The sequence below is a fragment of the Temnothorax nylanderi genome, unplaced genomic scaffold (genome assembly GCF_030848795.1).
Source record: "Temnothorax nylanderi isolate EJ_2023f unplaced genomic scaffold, tnyl_v1.0 TNYL_tig0118_pilon, whole genome shotgun sequence".
Lineage (NCBI taxonomy): Eukaryota > Metazoa > Arthropoda > Insecta > Hymenoptera > Formicidae > Temnothorax > Temnothorax nylanderi.
The window spans coordinates 25,804-46,755 of record NW_027249180.1 but is presented as its reverse complement, the minus strand read 5'-3'; the positions used below and the strand labels follow the sequence as shown (position 1 = coordinate 46,755).

At 40.8% G+C, this 20,952-nt stretch overlaps 2 protein-coding genes across 8 annotated transcripts in view; both read right to left on the bottom strand.

The window, feature by feature from the left end:
• The window catches only part of LOC139776388 (putative inorganic phosphate cotransporter), an 11,024-nt gene extending 7,724 nt beyond the window's left edge, over nt 1-3,300 (bottom strand). Inside the window, exon 1 of one of the 2 annotated variants that reach the window (XM_071712978.1) lies at nt 2,800-3,300. In XM_071712978.1, the coding sequence (XP_071569079.1) occupies nt 2,800-2,824 (25 nt within the window). In that variant the 5' untranslated portion in view covers nt 2,825-3,300. Of the gene's footprint in view, nt 1-856; nt 999-2,799 lie in introns of those variants that run through there. The other variant, XM_071712980.1, reaches the window with a different exon arrangement.
• F (espin protein forked) lies at nt 3,231-20,952 on the bottom strand. Of its 6 annotated transcripts, XR_011719063.1 has the most exons (13): nt 19,664-20,952; nt 15,091-15,219; nt 14,153-14,426; nt 12,733-12,931; nt 11,814-12,001; nt 11,163-11,235; nt 10,058-10,200; nt 8,525-8,777; nt 7,180-7,550; nt 6,505-6,680; nt 6,140-6,330; nt 3,921-5,416; nt 3,231-3,354 (listed from the first exon to the last, which is right to left on the bottom strand). XR_011719063.1 is itself a non-coding variant. In XM_071712970.1 (12 exons), the coding sequence occupies exons 1-12, from the start codon at nt 19,673-19,675 to the stop codon at nt 5,173-5,175; spliced, it is 2,253 nt and encodes a 750-aa protein (XP_071569071.1). In that variant the 5' UTR covers nt 19,676-20,952; the 3' UTR covers nt 3,849-5,172. The 6 variants fall into 6 exon arrangements, 5 of the variants coding, with proteins under 5 accessions (XP_071569071.1, XP_071569072.1, XP_071569075.1 ...); XM_071712970.1 differs by lacking the exon at nt 3,231-3,354 and having other exon boundaries at nt 3,849-5,416; XM_071712971.1 differs by lacking the exon at nt 3,231-3,354 and having other exon boundaries at nt 3,849-5,416; nt 11,814-11,992.

Genomic DNA, 20,952 nt, shown 5'->3' with positions numbered 1-20,952 from the left:
TAGAATATATATATTCAATATTATTCATTTTCAAAAGACAGTAGCGCTTTCTCTTCTGCTACTAATAAGCAGTCTACGTTGGTCATAAATTTATATAAAACATATTAATGTCAATTACACATTGTTTCATGTTAGTGTGTAGCAGGGTCAGCCTGACCAATACGCGGCGCCTCTAATCACGATTTTTACGGCTGCCTTTATACTTGATTACCAAGCCGATTTCACTTGAGCGCAGGGTTATATCGTAGATGACCTCGATAACGTGACACCGGTTTTAATAGTCTTGGAAAACTTGGTAACATGATCCGATATGATCGGTGTACATTGACCTTTATTCCCGAAAATAGCGGATCTTTTTCAATTAATTCTATACGAAATGTAATTAAGGTACCTAAATCAAAACCGAGTCTGCTCAATAAAAATATTAAGATATTAATAAGTCGTGTAAGTAATGAGATGTACAAAATACACATTAACGCAGTTATTTATATATAAACGTTAAACACTTTCGCCTTTCCCTTCACATACCGGTCTATAAAAAATTAACACAGGGTAACGCATAAAATATTATACGATTCTTTTGTATAAATAATTGATAAAATTGCAAACCATACATAAATCTTACATTATAAAATTGTGAAAAATTAATAGATAAATGTTTGCAACGTGATCTTTGCTCTGTCTCACAATCTCGTGGAAACGCATTCTCGTATTGAGATGCATGACATTTTGTGCGCCATCGTTTGTGTCGTACATCACAGAGGCTATTACGACCTTCACCCAGAACTCTGTGCACGTTTTCCCGTGGACTATTTATAGCGCTTTCGTCGTTTCGCGAAGGCTCAAAATAGTATACCTGCTTTTCTTAAAGTCGAGTTTGATGACTTGCAGCTTCGACAGTCGGAAGCACCGGATTCGGGTCAAGACACGAGTTTAACGATGCAGACGGCATTATTATCTATGAGATTCATCGCTATACGCAGTCTAATTGGCCAAAGATTAGAGGCTGGTACATACGTCGCGTCGCGTGGACTATATAAGCGTTGAACTATCAATACCGTCTTCTATCGAACGTCATGAGCGAGTGTTGATGATACATGTTAACTCTATAGGAATGTAGAGGTGAGGGTTCGGGGCAAACCGGGCAAACGGCGATTGCGAATTTTCAATCGCGATAAACTATGGTCACATTTTATATAAACTTCATTCAGAGAGATCATAGATTACCCGAACAATCATTTCCTCTATACATATGTATTAAGTATACCGAGCCTCTCTAATGCGCTCTAATACCTTTTCTCTTGTACTCTACAACTCTACCTTATTAATTCTATCTCATCCAATATTTATATCTTTAGACAAAGTTAACATTATTCATTTCACTATAAATATATAGAATTTATTTGTATTTATTGTTTTCAATTATTCTTTAAAACTCTATTGTCTTTAGGTTGACTCTTATTTTATATATGATTTACCTTCTTATACGTATATAAAGTTAATAAGATAGAAAGAATAATATAGTAACATGCATATATGTTTTCTGATAATAAATAATATAAATATATATTATAATATATATAATAATATGTATAATATATTTAATATATATAATATATATTATACAGGAAGTTGATGCTTTTATCAACTTTAATTCACCGTCGACTGGTCGAATTATGCGTCGGCATCTTGACGAATCATCATCCCTTCCCGTAATAAAGAATACATTAACGTCCAAGCGGAAGCCGCGTTCGTTGCCGTCCGTCACGAGACACGCATGCAACTCAAGCTTGTCCACACATGAATCCGTTCATTTTCTTTCAAGAAAGTTATGTGCCCGCATAAGAGTTTTTTCAGGAACATAATAATTATTTTTGAAGAAACGTAACATGATATTAGAAATTGAATTTAAGTGATGTTCTGATTCGTGTCTAGAAGAGGACGAAATAATCCTTCAATAATACTTCATAATCTATTACGAAGTAATTTTTATCCATATTCACATCGATTACAATGATAATAATCAATAGTTTTTAAATTATTAAATTCAATTTTATAATGTTATTCGTTTGAAATCGGAAAGCCGAACGCACGCGAAAAAGATGCGAGATGTGTAAAACAAACATGTCACTTGAACTAATTATGACTTCGTGTTGGTACATCATGCTAATGGTGGAAAATCTAATAAAACCAATTATGGAATCTTTTGTCACTTCTGCGAATTCAAACATCCAATAAGTACGATATCACATATCACACGTTTAGAATACATAAGATCACATGTTTAGAAATATAACACTAATAATGTACTATAAAACAAAAGCACTTCAATAAATAAATTTCCGTCATACAATACTCAAGAAATTTTGACCTTATAAATGTGCAACTTGCTAAAGACTCTTTTTACATTCTGACACAACGAGATATAAATTTGTATTCAAACCTAACGGTATTAAATCAAGATAAACAAGGTATTAGGTTAAAATAAATATTACTGCTTCAGCTATTTTATTAATTGTTAAGACTTACGCTTCCTTTTTCTTCGCGTTAATCACGTTTACTACAAATAATAATTGTGCCAATGTTCAATGATATTTACGATAACATAACTTTAATCTCTTTTCACTATATTATTTTTTTATATTTACTTTGTAAATATAACAGACATGCTTTAATAGATCTCACACATTTTTCGTTTGCTAATCACTTATTTTGTTAAAATGATCTGTGATCTTAAAGGACTTAAAGAGATAACAAATTATTCATCCCTCTAACCCCTTGTCAACCACTGCGACTTACCTAGCACGCTGCGATTGGATGCCATGTCACCGGTGATGATGATTCTCCACCGGTTTTCCGGTCTTTCTGTTTTTCAATTTCAGCGCACTTGTTAAAAAATCGGATTTAATTTAGAAATAATAAAAAAAAGTTTTTTATTATATTTCTACACGAATAGACTTATATTCTTGCAACTGAATTGAAATTTTTCACGTGTAAACCATCATGTCACTCGAACGATTCTTGATACGAGAAAGAGCATTCAACCCCTCTTAGAGAAGTGAAGAGCTTGGAAGAGCTTGCTTTTCGTCTACGAACGCTTTCACTAGCGTTGCAACTGGCTCGTTCGCTCGCCGCGCTTTGACTGTGCTCTGCTCTAAACGCTCTGCCAAAAATCTCAGCTTCAAATTGCGGCGCTGGCTGCTCGGAAGACGAAAGGCGAAGAGACGGCGAAGAAGAGGCCCGTCAACAGCGTCAGTCGTTGCGACACCGACGTCTTCCGCGGGCTGCGTCGTTCTCCCGCTTCGCGTTTCGCTTCGTTCCGTCGTAACGTTCCTCGTCGTGTCGTAACGAAGGCTGCATGAAACGACGAGGTAGTAGAGGCAGAGGGAAAGAGAGAGAGAAAGAGGGGCACGACCACGCACGTCACGAACGTCCGCGGTTGTGTACAATGACGTGCTTTGTTCGCCGCGCCAAAGAGAAGATAAATGCGCCCTATCAAATGAACGGACGGTTTTTCCTACCCCCCGTGTCTGCCACTCGCCCAGAGGGAGGCGAACAGCGAGGGATCAGCTACGTGGAACCAAAATGTTAATGAAACGTTTTCCTTTGCGTTGGAAAGAGATATATAGAAGATTCAAAAACCTTCGAATACTCAATTCCTGCAGTGTTTCGATTTTTTAAATAATATTTTTATCGCCTTAAAATTTTTTCTCATCTAACTTTTAGATGAACTATAATAACTATATTAAACTAGTTTGTTCTTGTTATACATTTATCGAAGTTATAGATCTTCGCAAACTTTTGTTAAATTCAAGTAATAATGTGAGAAAAAAATAACTAGATGGTCATAATATACAATTTCAAACTATTATTAATTATACAAATATATTATATAGAAATATCAATTGTTATATACATACAATTTTTCTTAGATAATATATCGTGGATTCGTGCTCAGTGATATCGCAGTTAAGGGGTTAGTATAATTCCACGCACAAAATATCTCGCATTCGTTCCTTGCTCCGTTATTTCACGAAGAGATAAATCTTCGCGAAGAGGCGGAAGATAACTGTTGTCCGAGCGATATATGTTGTAACGCGCCAGGCGTTATCGTGACGTTGTAGTTATTAATCAACGTCAGCATTAATTCGCTGATCTGTCGCTTCAGCGTTCTAATGACTGTAATTGGTAGTTACCAAGCATATTCGTCACGCTGCTGATGATTCTCTCTGACACGATTAATTAGGCCTAGAATCGCCAACTGTCTCTCTTCGGACACTTTGCGCGATTAAATGCTAGATTGTCCGTTGAAGTAACCGAATTGAAATGAACGGAGAACGATATTTCCGTTGAGTCCAGTGGAAATAATCGGAGAAAGTAATTAAAGTGAGGAACAGATTTTCTTTTTTTTTCAATAGCGATAAAGTTAAAAGTAATGAAACTGAAATTGATAAACGGCAATAGGCTATCTCAAACTTTACAATGCAAACGAATTGTAAGACTTATTCGTATGTACGTATATCGCAACGTACTATATAATTCAAGACGCATGATAATTAACTTTAATTACGCAGTTCCGACGTATCTTCGTCTCCGTTTGACGCACTTCACGAAACGATTACTGTACATTGTTTTACGAACAAATATTTCAGTAATCGTATTTTCGAAAGATTGTTCTCATCCTCCGTTATTTTAAGTAAAACGGACGAATTACTTGTAAGTTCCCATTTATTTGAGTTCTTGGAACCATCAAATAACTATTAAATTCCACTCCGTTCCAAGATAGTTTCCATAAAAATAAAGATCAAGATATGCATATGTATATGTTTGATATTACAGAGTTAATTACAAACGAGGAGGTTCTGCGACGAAACGTATAAAGTATTTTTTCGATTTCATCTTAGATCATCTGTACAGTACGTGCTAGTCTTACGAGTTATCGAACACGCTTCGTGTTGTGTAATTCCGTGATACCATCTTATACGTTCATTTATTATCTCGACTACCAGCATATATTTCTTTCTCACATTCACACAGACTCTTTCCATATTGCGTAAGTCCCGTTATTTTTGGAAAGATTTCATGGTACATAAATCCGCGCGTTTATACGATTAAACACAATACTCACATCACACGCATTTCTTTCGACAAACAGAAAAGGCATTCGCAAGATTAATCGAGGATATTAAGCTTGCTGTTGGTCTTCCTTAATTGCGCCCGCCAAGGTATAATCTGACCGTCGTCGGAGTCGTCCTTGGCAGGATCATCCCGCTTCTCATCGACCTCGGGTTTATCTTCCTTCTTGATGACGCCCGACGGCGCCGCCGGCGAAGCGTCCCTCTTCGGGTTTACCGACGTTGCCTCGATTTTCATTGTCGATGTGCTCGTCGACGCGGTTACCTGCGTCGGATTCAGTCTGTAATCAAACCGATAATGGCGATAATTCGACGCTTGAATAAGGCGCGTGAAAAATTTTTCCATTAATATTTAATTAATTGTTAATTAATGAGTACAAAAGTTAATTGATAAGATAAAATCATTTCGTAATAATTGACGTAATAAAGGAAATAGAGTAACAGAAAGGGATGCTTGAGAAGATCTCGAGAAGTATATAAAATATAAAAATTAAATTCTCTCTTTCTCTCGTTCTCAATATTCTCCTCCCTTTCGTTTTATTTGAAAATTTAAGAAAATTCAAGACGTTCTGAATAACAAGATGTTTCTATACTTGGAAATGGTCAATTGTCAGATTTGAGGGGCCAATCTTTTAATACACGCATAAAATATTATGCATAATATTATACATATCGCGTAATTTTGCATGTAACGCGAAACGGGGGAACTTGAGACCAATTGCAACGAGGAGCAATTGTAATACTCGCAATAATTGGAGCACTTAGCCCTCTCCCCCTCTTGCCTGCGTTAAAAACGGAGTTAAATATAGTAAAATAACGCGAGATGAATCTCTTCTGCAATGTGTCACAATCCAAGTACGATTTTATGACGAGCAGTTAAAATTACGTTCCCCACTCGTTGCAAAACTCGTTCTAATTAAATCTGGCTTTCTCCAATCACCGAGAAATAGCATTCAATTACATTTCTGATTGATTGATTGATACAGATCCATTAATCTTCGTACCTCTTTTCTTCGTTGTCCTTCTTAGCGAGAAGCTGTCGCTTCCACGGTGGAATCGCCTTCTGCCGCCTCTCCTCGTTTTCTCGCGCTATTTGCTCCTCGAGCTCCTTTTTCGCTCGTTCGGCGGCTTTTCGCGCCAGCATCTGTCGCTTCCAGATTGGTATTACGTTTCCCGAGCTGTCCTTTTCGGGAATCTACAAAAACAAAGATTCGAAATTTTAAAACTGGACTGCATAAAATTATAAAAGTATCATAAAAGGAAAAAACATTTTTAATGAAACATTAAAAAGATTAGAGATTTTTTATAATTTCTTGTATATGATTGTACGTATATTTTTCAAGAAGAATGACAAATAAAATGCTCTTACTTGATCAACGAAATTTGTAACGCTGAACGCTTTGCTAATTTCCGACATGAGGTTCTGTTCCTGAGTCTTCTCGACCTGCGCCCTCTCCACCTTTAGCTTTTTGATACCAGGTATATCCTTTGTGCGCTTCAATTCGGCGATTAGGTCCGTCTTTTGCACGAAGAATGGCTCCGAGACTGAGATCGATACAGTCTTATTTGAATTTGTCCATGATTCTATTTTTAAACTTTATAGCAAGGTAATATGATCGTATAAATTTCGTGTAGCATGCGTAACGACATAGTAGAAATGACCTCAGAATAAATATACGCTAATGTAACGTAGATTATAGTTACAAACAAGGAATTTCTCGGATAAGGATAATGAACTCTGAATCTTTACACTGTTAAATTCGTAGTGTCGAATTATACTCAATTTGAATCATTTTTAACCATTTCTGTAGGTCACCACTGCTCCCACTCAATAAGTCGATAATTTAACTAAAACAATGTTAATTTAACTAAACTAATGGTTAAAATAATAAATTCCGGCACACACATAGTAATTCAAAATAACAAAATGTTATTTAACTCAAGGTATTACTTAAAATTGCATCCTTTAATATTTAACAGTGTACGCTCGAGTCCGTACAAAAGCGTGAAATTATACGTGCATGTGTGTCGCGGACCAGCTTACCGTTAGTCATGGACACGCTGCGAGGAGGCGGAGCGGAGAACGTCTTGGTGGCGTTCATCTTCGTGCTGGTCCGTCGTAGCTGGATACTTGTGAGGTCCTGGATGCTGATTGTGGCCAAGGGTTGTTGCGGGGAGCTCTTGGAGCTTTCGGTCTCGTTGCCGGTGCCGGCGTTACCCGGGGCCTGATTCCCTCCCCGTGCACGTTGCTGCAAGGGAGACAGGGGCGGTGGCGGGGGGCCCGTAGGAGACCCCTTGGCCTCCTCGCTGCTCCTTCGCGCCCCCTCCTCCTCGTCCGCCTCCTCCTCCTCCTCCTCCTCCTCCTCCTCACCCTGCTCCGTATTCCGGCTCTGAATGTCCAAGTTGTCCACTGACCTGCGAGCGCGATTTTCGCATTGTCACGCGAGCGGAAAATTTGGTAATAGCGCGGCTCGAAGATAGATTTATTTATATTTGAATAACATTTGTTTTATACCTTTTAGAGAATCATTACGTTTATTTTGTTGAGCGTTTGTTAAATATGTATATTAATAAACATATATTTTTAATTATATTCATATAAAAGCATATATAAATAAATGTATTGGAAGATTTGAAACGTTTCATATATTAATTTCTGTTTGAGAAAGATTTTTGTCAAATTTTAATTATTTCGAAGGGAAAATGCCTTCTCAGTAAGAAGTATTTCTTCGCAAGAAAAACGTCAATCATGTTAAATTGATTTCTTACATTTCTGCGCATGTAATCGGTAGGTCAAATGCACACGCATGAGTTTACATTTCGCCGCATAGCTGAAAGGCTTTAACTGGTGACACCTGTTACATCAGCCGTAAAGCTGATTTTAGCGATCATTACGAAAGTGATTGTCGATATTATTTCATGTGCGCGAAGATTGAATTGATAAATCATAGATGTTAACGATAAATAACAGACTTCAAAGTGTTAGATGTTTATCAAACTACTTTTCGTGATTTAAATTGCATGCAACATGCTATAAAATGTTGCGCGCCTACAGTATAAAGTAATCGTACAAACACTATAAATGAAACACTTCAAACAGATTTTAAATCACCACTTTCTAAGTAATCTAAGCAGATGAAGCACACAAAGCAATCCTTATTTCGCGTTATTCGCTCGTTCCATATATTCCAGACATCCCTGAAGTGCACTATATATGTCTTGAATATTCAAATCGTCAATTTGAAATTGATTTAATTAAACGAACAATAGAAGAATGTTCGCCACTTCAACAACACGACAATCGCGACATACTTTATACGCGAAAGGTTACGAAACAGATAGAAGTAAACACTATATGTAATAAGTATGTAATAGGAAGGGTCACTGACCTCGCCTTCGACAGGCTGTTTTTAGCTGACACCTTGCAGATACTCTTCAGGTACTCCGATGGCTTGAGCAGGGTGTTGGAGTCCGCGTTGGCGAACTTTGGCGGTATGAACGGCAGCACCATGTGCCTGTTTACCAGGTGGGACGCCTGGCTCGCTTTAATTTCGTCCGCGTCCGCCGGCGCACTGGCGGGAGCCGGCACTTCCGGCTGTTGCGGATGCTCGCCGGAGGATGATGCGTCGGACTTGTTGGCCGCTGTTCCGAAACCGACCAGCCAGCGTTAGAGAAAGAGAAAGAGACGGAGATAGACGGGGGGAGATAGAGAGAAGGTGGAGTAAGAGGAGAGAGGGCTTCTCTCGTTATATCCTCTAGCATTGGATGACGGTCGTTACCGAGGGGCAAGTGAAATCTAGGTAAGTATATTATATGCCCGGTGAGCGCCATGGTCTAGTAAGTGAGGCCACCTCCGCTGAGCATGATCCGCTAACAGTTTAATTAAATGCCGAAGTATACGCGTTTGCAGCCCAAATCGAGATCGCGACGCGACGGGGAGCCCGCGCCTCCCTCCCACCCTCTCATCCCCCACACCCTTCCTCCTTACCCGCGCCTTCGTCCGATCGCGAGTCGAGCCGGCCTAATTAGACTTGTGGCGCTGATTAACATCATACGAATTAATTTCACCCGATTTTAACTGTAATTGCTGATCACAGTCGATTCAGCTAATTGCCTTCACGTTTGTATCGAAGAGTCGGGAGGCACGCGCCCCGAAAATGTAAGCGTAATTCGCACGAGCGTAACACGGCCGTCGAGGCAATTACCGCAGCGATAAAAAAAGAATACGGTAATAGCGAATTGTATATAACGGAGTTATCGCATTTCCTGGTTATAGTCCGGTGGGGACTTGAACGAATTCAGAGTTGATCTTTCTCTCCGACAAAAATCAACTAATTACAGCGGAGATAATTAAGTTACGGAAGTATATTAAATGTCGAAGACAAACTCCGAATCTGGGGAGATACTTCGTAACTAGCGCCATTAAGACAGATCGACTCGTTAAGTAAAATTTGTCGAGGAAGTGATTGGGAGCACGATGGTCTTCGCGTTGACCGGTAGTCGTAAGATGCTTATCGATCGGTCATAAAATCGTCGATGCGCGACGCGATCTCTTTTCACGATTGTTGCGAATAACGTGAAATTACGGTTATTATATATTAAGAAAATGTCCTTTTATATCCATCGTGGAGTAATGTAAAAGACATAAACATAATTTCAATGACTGCGTTTACATAGCACGCGCGCGAGAAGTAGCGGATTTTTCTTCGATCTTTCCAAGAGATCTTTCGAAGCTGTAATTGCAGGAGAAACGCCCGATTCGGATTGAAAGCATTTTTCGCAGTGAACGCGCGTGGAAAATGTCAGGTGAATGTGCGTGCACGCATTTCTGCTCAAAGTCGAGCTGCAACTTTCACGTGGCAATTTCGCAAGGGAACGAGAGGATATCGAAGAGGAAATGGGCGTCAAGCGCAATTTCTCACCAAAAGACTCGGTCCTTACGTCCTGGCTGTTTCCTCGCGCATCTTTCTTGTCGGCGTCTGCGTTCGGCTTTGCGTTCACCAGGACGACCACTACGTCGTCGTCCGGCGGCGGCGGCGGCGGCGGTGGCGGTGGTTTCAAGAGACTATGGAATAAACATCTTGTTTTTAATGTGACGTGAAAAATATCATTCAAAGAATATAAATGTTAGAAAAATAAATTAATACCGTAAAAATGTTGTTGTTAAATAATATTGATTAAAAGAGTATTGATAAATATTCGTTGCTCGAGCGCGAATGATAAAGTTTGATTGTATAAACGTTTTTATTGGTCCCATGTACTAATGAAAGTAAATCATCTTTCTGACAAAGAAAATTACGGAAAATTGGTGAAGTTAAGTTTTATCATTCCGTATCATAGTAATCGATTGCAGCGTTTGATAAAAATAAATAGTAGTAATAAAAATCTCGTCTATTAAATAATTAAGGGATTAGATAACGTTGATCAATTTTATGAAGACAAGTGAAAGTAAAAATCATAGAGAACAATCATGGTAATAGTTTGCAAACACCTAATTGCACCTAATTGCAGACAATGATAGTAAATGTAAACGAGCGAAAATATGTGGAAAGTTAAACGGTTATAAGATAATAAAATTGATGGAGGTGCCGACGCGGATAGACATCTTGTTTCGAAAGTAATTCCTTCATTCAAGGATCTTTTAGAGTCTCTTTTTATCTAAGGTCACTGTGTCTGGGGTTAATGCTAATCGACTTTAATCCGTTCGCGCTCGCCTGAACGAATCGTACGATTCGGATTATCGTTGCGATTATTCACGTTCGTTTTACATTAATATATTAATAGCCGGAGATGATTACTAGCGAGAAAACGGCCTTTACAAAATATGCCCTATCCGCATGATATCTCAAAGGAAATGCTTCGGAGATCATTGGAGAACAAAGTCAATGGCGAGAAGGAAAGAAGCGAATCGAATCGCGCGAAGTAGCGAGCAGCTCCGCCGTTCGATCGACTTTCGATCGAGCTTTCTTCTCTTATTGGCGCGGCTTTAACTCAAGTCTCGATCCGGTATCGATTCGCCCTACTTACCTAGGTCCGCCGTTGCCATTTGTACGGATCTCCTTTTCACTTTCCACCTGCGCGCCGGACGAGTCCTTCCTCTCTGCGAACCGAAACAGAATCGCGTATACCGGTCAATCGCGGCCGTTCTCGTCATCGTATTTATTCGAGACTCCGCAGGATAGCCACTATATAATGCCCTGTCACTTTTTGTCGAAAAATTGTCAGCGCCGATTTGCATCGTGTTAACTTGATGACGAATAAAGACAAGTTGTTTCCAACTCCATTACTCATTGGACACGGGCACACAATCACACACAATCGTAGAATGTAGTAATAACAAAAGGTAAACGAACGCACACTAGAAAACCGTTCTTTGTTTTCTACCTCGTATAATTGTCTTTATGAATAATACATTCCGATTTTTTATTCTCTCTTGTTGAAACGATTTCTTTTCTTCTCACACGATGATTTATATATATTTTATACTTATTAATCTTATTATCCAATAGATCACACATAATAAAAGTTGAAAAGATATTTCACTTCGGTTATTTAAAGTCATTAATAATGACTCGTTACGGTACATAATTTGTGCATACGCGATACTTTGCGCGTACGACTCTTTGATCATAGACACTGTGGCCATCCTGCAGAGATTTCCGGCTACTTTCGACGTACCGTGTGGTGCTTCCGCATTTGTCTTGATTCCCGGCTTGCCGATCCGTTCGCTGCTACTGTGCCGCGATAAGGACGGAGTGGACGTCGTCGAGGAGAGACCGTGGACCTCGCTGCTCATGTTCGACGATTCGCTGGCGCTGCTGGATCGACTGTATCGCCTGTCGGTTTTGCGAGAACGACTGAAACGACTGAAACGGTCAGAGACGGTTCTATCGATGTGTTTCGCGAATCCACGAATCGAGTTAAGTTTAATCTACGCGCGATTAAGTACCTGGCGCGCGATCGCTTATCTGCGAGATAAATGACGGGCGAGAAAAATAGCGATACGATGCTGTTCCCCGAACGCGCCCACGAACAGTCATCTCTTAACGATTATAAAGACAATTTCGATCGTAACAGGATTACACACTGTTCCACTTGTTGATACGTCGCTTGATATTGCTTACCTTCGTGGTCGCTTTTATAGTGCCTGATATTTTGTTGTGCTGCGCTCATCAAGAATCTCTTTTTAGAAGCTTGACGTGTAATTCGTGGTATCGCGAGAACGACTTTAATGTCTACTTGAGTTAACAAATTCATTTTGCCAGACAAATTTTTACACGTGACTTAACTTTTATAAAACAAGATGTCTAATAAACACATATGATCCGTATCTTTTCTGAAAAGTTTCTTTTATTCTACAATTTTTATATATTATTTTTTATATTATTTTACGTTTTAGGACGCGTATCCGTTTTGGAACGATTGATTCAGTTAAAAGCTTTACAATGAATTTCTTTTTTAAAAACTTGGGAAAATTGATTTTTTATAATTGAGAGAATTAAATTTAAATTAATTCTTCCAATTTTAGGAGATTAGGTCAGATGTTTTGGACTAAACCCTTTTGATCTCGCTCGCGAAATTGCTCGAATCGCGTTACCTGCTGTCGGAGGCATTGTCCGCCGGCTTCTTGCGCGACGACGAACTCACGCTGCTCGTTTCCTCCTGTCTCACGCAGATCTGCTCATAAGCATGATCCGAGGACTCCCTCGCGATCTCGGAGCGCGCCGCATGTCCGTTGCCGGTATGCGGCCGGCCGACGAATCCGCCGCCGTTGTTGATGTGCACGTCCACTTTCACTGAAAGCCAAAGCCCCGCTCGGAATATTACGTATCGCACACGAGAAAACTGCCTTCCACAAGAAAACATCACGCTCGAGAAGTTTTCCAGAAAACATCTTGAGCTAAACTCAAACTAACGATTCGCAAACTTGCGACTAGTAAAAGTTGCCGACAGCTTTGTAGAAATTTATCATTTCTATAGCGCCGCGCGCGAGAGAGAGATCGGAGTTCGACTTTTTATAAAATTTTAAATTTCTTTTTTATTTCGATTCTCGCGCTGTGTCGGCGACTTTTACGCGTTTCGCTGGAACTCGCTCGATCCATCGATCGCTGTTTTTATTGCTCTTGCTTATTAAGAGCCAGTGCACAGTAACGGCTTAACGGTATCCGCGGTAAATCGCGCGCGAGTCTTTAACCCGGTTTCGCAGAGCGCGCGTGTTGTTCGCGACGTGTGTGGCTTTTTTCGCTCCCTTGACAATTATCCAAGTATCTCTCTTTCTTCGAGATCAATCTTGCGACAGTCTATCATGCACTAGTCACGTGTCGTTCGTAAAACGAACGATTAAACTTACTGTTGCAAAGTAAAACGAATAAGCAGGGCAATTACGATTAAAATTCTCTTAGATCTTGTGCAGCAGACGTCGACTTACGCGCGATTTTTATTTAATCATTAATTAACATTTGCCAGAAAAATATATATACCCTAATCTCTTATGGATGCGAATCGATACATGAAGCGGAAGCAATGCTTCATGACAAATGGTTCCATTTGCTCGATCTTTGTAAATATCATTGAGAAGAGCGAAAGAGAGACGATACCGAACATCGGATGCGAATCGAGGTCGCCCTGGAGCCACAGTGGTTGTCGAGAACCGACGGAGTAAATAGGGTGTCTCAGAATTATCACTTTAATTTACAGCCATAAATAATTCAATTAATGGAATTCATCTTTTCTTAAATTCGAGTTGTTTGCTCGGGGTATCTTTCCGATATATCTTTGAACTCTCGTATTTCACACTTTAATTTAAATAGCCATGCCTTGAGTTAAGATCCTAAGAATGCTCACCATTTGTTTCATCTACGAATTAATATTGTAAATCCGGTGACTTGTCACTTCGAATAATCGCTATTTGGTTAAAACCCCTTCACTTTCGACGATCAACGACAGGATACCTTCTGGACACCGTGTATAGCGCGCGTTATAATGTAGCGATGAAGTATCTGGGACGTGCTACTTACCAGTCAGAGTCTCGTCTTTCCTCTCCGGCGTATGGCGCTGCTCCGCCGCGACGCCGTTCCGCGGCTTCTCGGCGTCGCCGAACAGCCGCGTGATCCTGGTGTAGACGAGATCGTGCGGGCTGTGCAGGTAGAAGGACTCGGCCGTGTCCTTGGGCTTGGGCGACTCGCCGATGTACGCACTCATGGGATTTATGTAGATACCGTCCCGCGGCCGAGAGCCCGGCGGATGCAGAAAGAACGGCTCTTGGAACATGCCGCAGCCGCGTAACGAGCACTGCAATGGGTTTTAGTGACGTCTTTAGCATTCAAAAATGCACGAGAAGAGAAAGACAGATAATTCACTGGGTTAAATTCATAGTGTCAAATTATACTTAATTTGAGTCATTTTTAATCATTTCTATAAATCGCTACTGCTCCTACTCAATATGTCGTTAATTTAACTAAACCAATGAAATTAAAATAATAAATTTCTAAATACATGGTAGTTAAAAATAACAAAATATTATTTAACTCAAAGTATTTGTTTAAATTTAATCCTTTAATATTTAATAATGTGTTGCATTTGTAATATCTTTTTTAAACTTTAGAAAGAAGTATTTCTCTCTCTCTCGCCAATTAAGATTTTATAAGATAATTTAATGTTGAGTATACATGTACATTTTATAAATAAATTCTCAAGAATAAATAAAATAGTCAAAACAAAAAAATCTCTTAGATCTTGTTTATACAATCCAGAAGCAAGTCCTGCCTTAATATTTTGAGAAAAAGAAGTAAAATTGTCGAATAAAATCAAGGAAACTTTTGATGTCATTTATGACGCTTTTCTTTCTTTAAAAGGTTGGTTTAAAAGTAAACTTTTGCAAATTTTCTCTTGACACGATGTCTAATAACCAATTATGGTTAATAAATATTTGGGTGCATGAAGTCCATCCTCTTACCTTGTCGATGGAGCTCGCGACGCAGCTGCACGTGGTGGTGTCGCTCATGTGGCCTGAGTAGTCCGACCCGGCACGATCCCTGGCCATCTTCGGGGTGACATTAGGAGGTGGAGGCTTGCCGGTCTCCTGCTGCATACCGGGACAAATGCAAGAGCGATTAGAACCGATCGGCGTTTATCCGCAGATCCATTAGATCGAAATGATCCTGATTGTAGCCGTGGGACCTGTCGCGGAAGCGATCGCCTCTTCCTTATTGAGCGAGTAATAAAAGCGCCCGAACCTCCTTTCTCTCTCTCTCTCTCTTTTTCCCTCACTCTTCTCTCATTCTCCCTATCTCTCTGGCTCGTTTCCTCGAGATACCGCAATCGATTGCGTTTGCCGAACACTATGCCCGCGGACTTGCGATAATCCCCGTTGCCTAATAGCGATTATCTACAGTTGCGCAAAAGTCTGGGATTGACCTCGTTCACCGGAAAAGTTTATTCCAAGAAAGAAGGAGGAAAATGCCGATAATTCGGCGAACGTCGCAAGAACGCTACTATTGTCGCGGGAGGATGCGGTTATTTAGATAACCTTGCATATGTAAGCGGTTCGTAATAAGGCGGAGGAAAGTGGAAGCGCGCAGGTTGCGATTAATGCTTCTATATAATTTTTGCGAAGGTCAGGAGAAGGAATTTATTTCTTTCTTTACAGAGCGAGCGCGGAATAGGTAATAAAGTTTAGGGTCTGGGAACGACAAAAATGAGAGAAGTGAGAAAATATAAAATATTACCGATTATCTTCGCTTAATTCACAGAAACAATTAAATCTTTTTTTTTATATGTAATATATTGATTTATAATGAACTTATGAAAAAACATACCTGTATTCCTATCATCAATTCCTCATTTTACAGACTATCTTAAATTAATTAATTAATTAATTAAACAATGATGTTTTACGATTTAAGTAAAGCGGAAAGATCGTGAAAGGAAAACGTAATTAATTGGCTTCGCGCAATATTGATAAAATATGTTCCGCATTAATCTGTTCTAACGGCTAGAAATAATATAATATTGATTATAACGATTTGCGCGAAGCAGTGGCGGACGTCGACTTCTTATCGATCGCTCCATCGACACAGGAAAAGCAAATTGAATCTATATGGTCCAAAACACGTGTCGCAGGTCTTTGCAGAACCCCAGGCGGGACAACTTTAACTAGCACGTCGCCAGTCGAGAAACCGGATTATTTTACATTTTGTTAGACCGGTAACCCGCTGACACGCTATACCGTAAGCTACCAGGCTTATAACTCCCTTTCCGCGTAATTCCAGGTAGGTACGCGTGGAAATCGCGCGCCGCGTCCGTCGCTTCCCAATCGCTCTCGTTTCATCGAGGTGAAACCGCGTTGTTGATACAGCGCAAGATACCACACTCGAGCGTGCGATTAACTCGACATGAAATGCACTCGACAAAAGGGAGTTCTTTTTTAGGACACATTTTGGAATATCTTTTCGTGCGAAACAAATAAAACTGATTTTATCGGTTAATCGAAAAATGTAGAAGCATCCAGCATCGATTGAATGTAACATTATTAAACACGAATTTTTATTTAGCCATATTTAGCATCATAATTGTTTGATCAATTGTCATTAATTAATTAACATTACAATTACAGAAATATTAAAAATATTTATAATACAATTTGTCTAAAATTAATAAAATTTATTATACCGAAATATTTTGTTTCGAAAGAAACGGAGAAAAGGATTGGATGAGTGATCAAGAGATTAGTTCTTGCTCTACCGTGCGTCTTAGCATTGCGGAAATACACTTGTACGTCGTAGTTATGCAAATTCGCGTGCGATGTGCTTGGCCTGTGGCGTAATTGGGTCGCGTGATGAAAGAAGGAAGCGAAAGAGGAGCGCACGATCGCGTAAGAGAAGATCTAGTCTCTACAGAGCGATAAAAGTGACAAATCTCGTGTCGCTTGGCCTGCACGCGGGAAAGTGGTTTAGATACTTTAAATGATTTAAACGATGGCCACACGCGTACTCTAATTTCCGTGCCGGTCGAGAGGAGAAATTCGCGCCGCGAAATCTCTCGTTCTCGCACCGTTCTCGCGTCTAAATACGGATCAATCAGCTTCTCACGATTACTATCTTACCAATCGTCACAATTTGTATTACAAACTCATTAAATTTTTGTCTTCTTGAAGAATCCTTTTTGTTTTAATCTAGATTTCTTTTACTCGAGAGAAATATATATATGTCTCATCTTGTTCTCATCAAAACTGACAGGAGAAAACGCAACTGTGATTTCACAGTCTGCCGCAGTCTTATTGACTTCTTGATCAGAGTATTGCGTGAGCCTGAGTGACATCTCGGATCTTTACGAAGGTATGAAAATGTATCGTGACGGAAAGGAATGACAGATAGCCGCGACAGCGCGATGTCACTGGTCACCGATGGGCACCACCCCGGAAAAAATGCCCGTCCACGCGAATCCTTTCCCTGTGACGTGTATCCCGTTGCGATACGCGCCAACGACACGCTTTCCGCTCAACCGGGTGAAGGACGAAAAGCGAAAAAGAAAAAAATGTATTCATACGGTGCGCCCAGGCGGATTTTTAATAGAATTCGGAGCGCGAACGAAACAAGCTAACGCAAGGTAACAGTGCGTTAATAAAGTAAATTTTGTAAGTGGAGTCTTTAACGAAGTGTCGGGTAATTATGGCAATGAACTCTTCGCATCGGTGTGCGATCACGCGAGGATTTCCTCTCCTTGATCGTCGATCAAATCACCGCTGACATATTGTTTTAATAGTCGGTTCATTGCCCACCGTAATTACGAGCAACGTTTGGCGCATCTCTCGCTTCCGACTAAGCAGCTTCCTCCCGCTATCTCGCGCATTTTTGCCGTAAATCAAAGTAAGCAAATTCGTGTGAGCAAACATTAGAAAGCCACGGATTTATAGCCGTTACATCTTTATTGTCGGATCGGTGATTTTAGACACGCGTCAAGTCAAATGTATCGGTCTCGAGAAAGTCGACAAAAACTTCCTTCTTCTAATTTCACTTGAAAATGGATTTAATGTTATAGATTTTAGATCTTATACTGGTCTTACTGTTAGAATCAACAGATAAACCGTTGAAAATAAACTGTCCGAGGAAACTTAAAAATATCTAAAAAGACTTTTTAAAATACAAAAGTATGTAAAATTTAATAAGATGATTAATTAATCAACCGTCACTTTCTCCTAAGAGAAATTAAAAGTAAGACAAAAATAATAAGAGCAGTGAAAATTCATATAAAATAAGAAAGTACCGTGTTTAGACTTAACTGATCCCTGGAATTATTTATTTAAATTCAAGAAATCAATCCTTCTCGTGTTTTCTGAGCTGCGATGTTTTTATTTCGCGCTTGACGTCGCAAACGTTTCCATTGTTGCGGACAACGCGCTTAAAAGTCGCTTTAACCTCGTCTCGTTATCGGCCATGAACCGCGTCGTAGCGTCCGTCTTATCTTCGCGAGCGCATTCGCGCGGACGGTTGACGTTCAAGGTGATACGCGGAGAGAGATCCGAGTCTCATGCGTGGAACTGACCCGCGCAAGGTCGACTCGCCACGCTGCAAAATGCAATTCGCGATACTGCGATTCCGTTTCATTCACGACGGACCGCGGACGAATGACAGTGCCGATCGACCGAGCGTAAAGCGTAAATCGCGAACGAAGATACTTATATTGGTGAACGTAAGAAAATTCGCGAACAATCGAAGAAGCTTTCCCAAAAATTTATTCTCTATTTAATTGAACTTGTAGAAAACGCGTGATGTCCGTTTTACATCTCATACATTTTCATTGCGGCACGTTATGCGTTAAATTTATAATGTTAATTAATTGTCCGAACGTGATACTTCGAGTTAAATTAAACGCAAGTTGCATCTTTAATCCGAGTAAAACCTGAGACCGCCATATGTTGAGCTGAATTTACGAGAGATTAAGTGTGCCGATGATGCTGGATTAAATTAATATCCGAGAAGAATTCGCCAGTCATACGGGCAATAAGCATTTCGGATATCGATTTTACAATCTTTTATCTCGATCTTCGACGCGGAAATACGCACGTAAGCGTGTATTTTCCCATTTACACGCATGAACGTTCGCGCCGCTCATTAACGAGTGAAAAGTAGCAGCTATTAGATTTGCACGCAAAACCGGATCGTACGTTAGAAACCGCGGTTCTCCGTTACAGCTAGCCGATTTTACTAACTTTCGAGTCATCGTCGAAAGGCGAGTCGGTGTCAGCGTGGAGTCGACCTTCAAGTTTTGAACTTCGAATTATTTAAATTTGCTAATCAAATTTCTAACATTATACTGTGAAAAAAAAAAAACAACGAATACTATTTTATGCGAAACTTTCTTCGTACAGCTTAATATTTTTAACTGTTTAAAACGCAAATCTAAATACGTAGCACGCGTTATCTCGAAGTCATCTGCGAAGAGAGTTCAACAGCGCTAAACGTTGCCTCACGGGAACGCAGGAGTAGTCCCCGCGACATTACGGTACTTACGGATTACGGTTCACTTACATATACACCCATGCAAAACCGGATTTCGCTGCAGCCGCGTAACGCCGTAAAACCAAAAGCCTCAGGTCGACCGGTCGCCGTTCAGGGAAGTCCTCTCCGTCCTGGAAGAAGATGCAGATTTCGTTCGATCCTCCCGTCCATGTATCGGAGCACACGCTTCGCTGTCCTAGTTCGGACCAGTCGAGACTCGCTGAGGCTCGCGCCGTCAAGGCCGTTTATCCGCGAGTCTCCAGCACGACCAGAGACAACGGTACTTCCGCTCCGCGTCGGTTGAACGGCTGATCTTCCTCGTACTCCAGACGAGAGTCCAGGGGAATCTCAGAGTCTTCCAAACTACTGTCGGAAACCTTCTAAGCGAGATGGGCTTCAGTTATTCTCGACCTTCTTTAAATTTCAAGTGAAAGATTCAGTGGATTCGGATTTCTAAACTAGTCCGTCCAGGTGTCTAATTTTTTCCAAGCCTGTATGGCTACTTCTTATCCTCCTCGCGCTGTAGGCAAGTATCCAGGATTTTCCAAAATATCACAAATATGAAAACTGTGATCCCTCCAAAGAATATTCGAAACTTTCCCAGGTGTTTACGGTCACTTCTGATTATCTTCGCACTTTAGAAAACGGAATCTTTCGCAGATTCAAATGTCAAGTCTGGTCCATGAAAAAGGTCTTTAATTTTGGACAAATCTCCAGGTGGATCTTCCGGTTATTTTAAATAGCTCCAAATTTTTTAAAGCAGTCAGAATTCTCCAGAGTCCTCGAAGTTTCTATAATCACGCGACGCTGTTTCCCACCGACTCTTGCCAGCTCGGCGAACACGTCCGGTCAGCGCGAGCGGGCGCGCGACTATGACTGCGAGCTAACACCGGAGTCACGCGCGAGTTAGCACCTGCCGGCAGGCTGGGTGACGCGGGTCGATTTCTCGACTGGAACCCACGATGCTCGCGCGGGTTCTCCTCCGGTCGACGGGGCGGAGACGGGAACCACGCAGGCGAGTCGAACCGCACCCGCGCCACGTTCAGGTCCGGGTGCCCTTTTCCCGACCCAGCTTCCAGAATCTGGTGTGGCCGTCCCAGATGGAGAACAGCAAATGCGAGAGCGATCGGGAAAACGGGCGTGCGGGTGACGGTCGGCCAACGAACTCTCGCGCGAGTCTCTCTCTCGGAGGCCGGTGCGTGCCACCGCGGTGCGAGCGCAGGAGGCGGCAGACCGGGACTCTCTCGCCGCTCTCGAGCAGATCGTCGAGAGCTCACCTGCTCTCGCCCGGACGTTCGAGGTAGGGATATACGGCTCTG

Coding starts and splice junctions, on each gene's coding strand:
- F (XM_071712970.1), bottom strand. Junction 10,201..11,162: donor AATGGCAACGGCGGACCTAG/GTAAGTAGGGCG, acceptor TTTATTCCATAG/TCTCTTGAAACCACCGCCAC. Junction 5,417..6,139: donor AAGGACAACGAAGAAAAGAG/GTACGAAGATTA, acceptor GTTTGATTACAG/ACTGAATCCGACGCAGGTAA.